Source organism: Anarrhichthys ocellatus, unplaced genomic scaffold (genome assembly GCF_004355925.1).
Source record: "Anarrhichthys ocellatus isolate YVR2014 unplaced genomic scaffold, GSC_Weel_1.0 scaffold34, whole genome shotgun sequence".
Lineage (NCBI taxonomy): Eukaryota > Metazoa > Chordata > Actinopteri > Perciformes > Anarhichadidae > Anarrhichthys > Anarrhichthys ocellatus.
Genome location: NW_022280064.1, coordinates 3,260,873 through 3,267,430, shown reverse-complemented (window position 1 = coordinate 3,267,430; position 6,558 = coordinate 3,260,873). Strand labels below are relative to the sequence as shown.

The 6,558-nt window shown below is 40.3% G+C and overlaps 1 protein-coding gene across 1 annotated transcript; it reads left to right on the top strand.

The window, feature by feature from the left end:
- The first annotated feature begins 1,463 nt into the window (after positions 1 to 1,463).
- LOC116393671 (uncharacterized) lies at positions 1,464 to 4,523 on the top strand. Its single transcript, XM_031866200.1, has 7 exons — positions 1,464 to 1,624; positions 1,786 to 2,103; positions 2,245 to 2,502; positions 2,651 to 2,704; positions 2,863 to 2,949; positions 3,048 to 3,076; positions 3,606 to 4,523. The coding sequence occupies exons 1-7, from the start codon at positions 1,561 to 1,563 to the stop codon at positions 3,687 to 3,689; spliced, it is 894 nt and encodes a 297-aa protein (XP_031722060.1). The 5' UTR covers positions 1,464 to 1,560; the 3' UTR covers positions 3,690 to 4,523.
- Positions 4,524 to 6,558: the final 2,035 nt, after the last annotated feature.

Here is a 6,558-nt window from a genome sequence, read left to right as displayed (position 1 = left end):
CAGTGCTGAGCAGAAAAGGATTTAGTATGTCCCAATATATAGTCTGTCAAATGTAGCGTGCTAAAAATACCATGATGTTCTACTGCATACGTCAAAAAACATGAAAAGGTCATAGTGCAGTATGTCAAAAATAGTTTTAAAGTCATAGTAAATGTTGAAAAAATTAAAAAAAAGGCATATTATAGTATGTCAAAAAAAATCGCAGTGTAGCATGTCAACAATAGTTTTAAAATAGTCATAGTATGTTGAAAAAATATTAGATAACATTTGAATGCACCTAAAGTGATGTGAGCTCAGGCTGTGTTCAGAGGTTCACTGTGGATGCTCATGACCTCTTAACTGTAGCTGTTAGATGACTCCATGTTATTCTCACATCGTTAAAACCCTGACGTGGTGACGTCACACACTCGGACAAAACATCAACTTTTTTAGATTTATGGTTGAAAACAAACTAGTTCAGCTACTTGTTAACATTTAGGCTTTTAGAGACGTTGCGTCAGACACTCGTGAACGTGTTCATCATTTATGTGTCTCATGTCCTCACTAGAGGGTCAAACCTCCAGATCTCTGCTGCTGCTGTTACCCACATTCTCACCAGAACACTTCTCCTTCAGTTCTCAGAAAAGCTGCAAAGACACAACGAGGAACCAACAGGTGTTGCTTTGCTGCAAACATTTATCTTAACTAACAGTCTTCACATGCTCTACTTCCTCTTCTATTTTACTCTCCCTCAATCAGAATGTAGATTTTAATAAAATCAAACTAAAGTTTCAAAGTGTTTCACTCTCTTGTCGTCCACAAGAAACTCAGAGAGAATAAAAGTTAATATCACGCATCAATTCATCAGCTAACAGAGGAGAGATGACGTCATTGGTACGGTGAGATTGGGTTTATTTCTGTCCCGCTGTCAATTCATTGAGTGTTACAGTCTGTGGCAGACATTTTGAGCCCTTTATGAACCTTTTCCGTAAGTTAGCATTAGATGCAGACTTTGCCTAAGGGAATTACCCACAAATCATTGCAATGTGACGTTAAACACGGGGTAACCTGTGGACACATGGAGAGGTAAACAAAGAGGACGACACACGCGTGTTCAGCCTGTCATATTACATTTACTCAGAAACATTAAGGGTTAAAGATGGAACAAACAAAGATGAAATCAGAAGATATTTATTAATTTATTCATCAAATATTTGATTTTGACACTGAAGCTGTTTTGAGAAAAACAAGTAAATAGATTATGAATGACCTCTCATCTCGTGAGGAAAGAGTCTGGAAGACGTTCAAATCAGGGAGAAAAAGTATCAAATAAATACCCACAGTTATACATCATAATATGTCGTTTTCATGGTGACATATTTCCACCATTTCAAGCCCTCTCAGTCTCACACTCACCCACTCACCAGGTGACGTCAGTTCAGGGTTCAGGGTTTGAGGCTTTAGGGGGGATTGGGCCATCGTGAGGAAGTGAAGACAGGAAGTAGATGCTGCGTTCGTGTTTAAGAAGCAGCGCGTCGGAGACTTTGACAGTCGAGAGCGTGAAACCAAGAGAGGAACACGATGGCTGAATTCAGATGGATTGTGATGTCTTCATTTCTGATGCTGCAGGTGTTGAGCTTTAGAGGTAAGAGTTCAGGTTCTGTTTGTATCATCATGATGAGTTTATTAACTCTTGGAAACCAAAGAGTGAGACACATTTAAACTTATTTAAACTTATTGCAACACTATGAATAAACTTTACAGTCATATTCATATTTCAGTTTATTTTTTACATTTTCTCAACAGCAGCAGTTGTGGAACCTTCATCCTTCACTGTCAGAGATGGAGATGAAGTCACTTTGCCTTTTAAGAATGTGACACATGATCAGGATGAGTGTGACTCTATTACGTGGCTCTTCACTGGTTCAGGAAATACAGTACCGCTGTTTGAAGATGGGAAGATTGTTGAAGCAGAAGCTAAATCAGACAGACTGAGTGTTTCAGAGAAATGTTCTCTGGTTATGAAGAATGTCACATATAAAGATGGTGGTGAATATGTCTGCAGACAGTTCAGATCAGGAAAACAAGAAGGTGAAGACGTGTTTCATCTGGCTGTTGTCACCAGTGAGTATTTACATCATGATGTTGTCAAACCGTCTTGTTGGAACAATAAACTGAAACATTACAATAATTATGATGACAGTGATTTCAAGAAGGTGATTTTACTCTTGTTGTCTCTCACAACGTCTCCATCTTCACCAACAGTGACTGAACAGAAGAACAATGATGAGGTGACGTTGAGCTGCTCTGTGTCGACATATAGAGGATGTAGACACAGAGTGAAGTGGCTTTATGAGGGTGATCAGTATGATGAGATGACACCACAATATATCTGTTCAGCCAGGTTGAGGATTAAAAAATCTCACCTTGATCAGAAGTCAAAGTCTTTATTGAAATGTGAAGTGACTGATAGGTCCACTGGAGAAGTGCATCAGTTCACCTTCAGCCCTCCTCAGTCCTCAGGTGAGAATATGATGAGCTGTTTAAAATCTCTTGTGGATGATCACACAAAGTATTTGTTCATATTTGAGCTTTTTAAATCACATCGTTCTTTCATCATGATGTCAGATGCTTGAGTTTGTTTCTAACTGTACAGTTTGTTGCATTGCAGGAGTGATGAACAACGAAACATCTGAAAACAACTCGAATGAGAAGAAACCAGAAGGTGACTGAACAGAACAGAATACATTTACATTTAGAAAAGACATGCAGACAAMAAACCTCTTTGTTGAGATATCAGAGATAGAGACAGCACAAGAACACGCTAACAAACACCTCGTCATCRTGAAACCCTCTGACTATATCTAACTCTTCTCTTCTCAGGCTGGTGGAGGTTGATCGTTGTTCCTGTGGGTTTAGCAGCACTTATAATAAGTGTTGTTACAGTCAACATATGGACAAGAACTACAGGTGACAACATTCAGGAGGAAACTTCTAGAAACAAGAAGTTCTGATGAACCTCAATTTGACCGTTGAAACTAAAGTCAACTCTTTTTTTGTGTTTTCAGGAAACAAAACTCTGATAGAAGAAAACATTGTGAGTTTAAACAGTGATTCATGACGTTACAGAGTAAAATCACTGTTTGTTATATTTGTTATCTACTTTTCACTGTAGATCTACAAAAGACATGAAGATGCAGCATGAGAATAAACAGTGCTGAATGAATTTAAATGAAGTGATCATTTCACAGTTATGGTTTAAGGTTCATTGGGAGAAGCTAAATAAGAAATATCAACCAAAACGAAACATAATCTAACAAACAAAAGGCTCCAAAGTGACCATAGAGTTGAGTCAACACCTCTGCATGTATCCAGTTCAATGGAGGTGAATGAGAAGACATTTTGGATTTCCTCGTGTGTTCTGTAAATGTGGAGCAGTGGAAGCCTTTTAAAATAAAGAGTGTGTTTGAAGTGAATGCTCTCATCTGCTCCTACAACCAGCACTCTGGTTCCCCTTGAGCAAGGCACTGAACCCAGCTGTTCCTCTGGAGCGGCTCTGTGTTTCTAAAGAAATCTATTGGCTCCGTGTTCACCCAGAATCTCAAGTGTGTTGTTGTTGTTTACAGGAGCGTGATGATGAAGATGAAGATGACGGTACGGTGAACTATGAAAACGCTGGAGACCCTTCTGCCTCCGTCTCACTGGACTGATGAACAACATCAACCCACCAGAGTCCACTGCTGTTAAACATCCAGACATCCTAGTCCATGACTAAAGAATCATTCAGATGTTCTCTGTTGTTGAGGTATCCACCATGAATGTCCGAGACACACCACACCCTAAGAACCTCTCTCTATATTTTTGTATTAAAATAATTGATACACAAATTGATTAATCGACTTATGGAAATGGTAGATTAAATGAAGACGTGCAACAAGGGGAAACTGTAGTTTTGCTGCATGCAGGTGAACTTTGATGCTATCTAACACCTGTCTGCCTTTGGAGGGAGGGGCTGGACACCAAGAAGCGTTAAGGCAGCATCCTGTGGTTTGAGCACCTTGCTGACTCGTATACAAAGAAGTCCTCGAGGCGTAGTTTCACACCTAACGGACAAGTAGTGGGCCATGACCCCTGTGGCAACAAGAGGTCCTATCTCACGGTGTTATTTTTGTTTCATACAAGATTGCTTATTCTCTTATATTTTCCATTGTCTATGATGAGTTACGATCTATTGTTTATTATCAAGCAAATAATGTAGCAGGAAAAGCGTTAAACTTAAAAACTAGGTCTGTGGAGGTAATAAGACTATGAGAAGTGTCTTGTCCAATGATTTAAGAATGATCTGTTGTCTACATTATATGGACCCGGAGGTTGCAGAAAGCGTGAGGGAGAAGGGTACAAATATGGGGAGACAACAAAGGATCGGGGCTGCGGAGGCTGAAAGGTCTCTGCCTCTTTTGGGGTCTTTGGGTAAACTTGGTCCCTTGTGAACATAGTGCTTTTGACATTTTACATGATCTTTTATTTCCATTTTTATTATTCATTTTTGTAACCTTTTTCTAAACTTTTTGTAAAAAAACAAATAAAACTGGATTGTATTTTGTGCATTCCAACCAAAGTCCAGTGTTGCTCATCTCTGGTGGCGCTCTCGTAGTCTCCTCAAGGTAAGGGAGCTCCTCCCCTGGGATACGCTGACAGTGGTACATTTCTTAGACATGTGATTTGAATGACGTTGCTGCTACAAGCCAAGGTTAAGATGGTGTTATTCAGTAATGTTGTGATTTACTAACTGGGTTGGCGCAGGTTCTGCTAATGTATCATATGTGATGTTGCAGTGTTGGTTAATAATGCTTAGACATTAGCTGAGCTGCATTAGGAAACAGTAGGGATTAGATTGGAGTCTAAATTAAGGGCCAGGGGCCAGGGCCCTGAAGCTGCCCTTAATAACCGAGCGAGGTTCCCAACCACACGGGGTTCCTCCTCCAGCGGTGGCCGTCTAGAGCGGGTCCACCCTGGAGTACACCCAGTCCTCTCACAACTATTACACACACACACACACACACACACACACCTAAATCCGTTGATATCTGGCAGTCGGGAAGGCCGACGTTTTTAGCCTGAAATAAGTGATACGACGGTGGCTAGTGGCATTAAGTTATCGTGGGCTGGGACGGTCTCGCGTGTATATTTTGGGGGGTGCGTTCGTTACCTAGTACAGGTTATTGAACAAACTAAAGACTTTCTCATCACACATCATCCATTGATAATAAACAATTATCTTTTCTGCATCTTGTCTCTGATTGAAATGAGCTTTGAGTCTTAATATAATCTGGAACAATCGTACCTTTGTTGTGGTTAGTGTTTTTAGTTCTATAATTTGTCACTTCTGAAGAAAAGACAGCAGAGGATGAACCCAAATGAGACAGGAAGTCAAACAAGCACAGGACACAAGAGGCAGGGAACTTCAAAATAAAACAGGAAACAAAGTAAACCAAGATGACGACATATGTTGTTCTCTCCGTCTCCAACACACAGACCACACTACAAGCTCGTCTCTGCTCAGCGTAAGTGTAGTATGTCGAAAAAGTAATCGTACAGTATGTCAACAGTTTTAAAATAGTCATAATGAAGTATGTCGAAAAAAGTAAAAAAAAGTCAAGGGGCTGTAGTTTAGTAAGTAAAAGTACCTCAATTTAAGTAAAAGTACCTAATAGTCACAGTATTTAAGTACATGTACATTCGACCATTAGACAGAGTCACCAGCCCGCTTTATCTGAACAGAGCATCCATTGACTGACCGTGGAGCTGCTGTCTGGGATAACATCTAAAATAAGTTGAATCAAGTGAACAGGAGATTTCTTTTTTGTTTTGAAAATCATTGTTCTAAACATTTGGGGTTGCAAACATCTAAATCCTTATTTCTCGTCACATAATTCTACGTAAAATTAAAGAGAACTTCCTTTATCACACGTAACGCACGAGGGAGGTTCTGAAGGTGTTCAAGATGATGTGGTTCACCTCACTTCACACAGACTTATGCCTACTGTTGATTGATCAAGTCTAGCTTTACACAAAGATGCAAACACAACGTTACAGAAGAACAAATGAAGAATACATGAACCTCCATTAAAAAGCAGAGCTATGGGGCTCAGGTTCTAAGAGTTTAGAGCAAACTGACATTTGAGAGACTGCAGGAAACCAGGAAGACAGACGACCTGAGGTGACATGCAATATTCATCAGAGACACGCGATCTGACTCTCATCACGGTTACACACACACACACACACACACACACACACACACACACACACCCCCAACACTGAGCCTGAACAAAACAGGCAGAGAGCAGCTGTTATTTGCATTGGACTGCTCCATAGTGATGGTTGTTGTCAGTACACACACACACACACACACACACACACACACACACACACACACACCTCTTCCTATACCTGCAACAGGTGGTTTCGAGGAGGCAAGGCCTTCCTGGTCACAAGATTTCTTGTAATTCACAATGAACCAAACAAAAGAGTGTGTGTGTGTGTGTGTGTGTGTGTGTGTGTGTGTGTGTGTGTGTG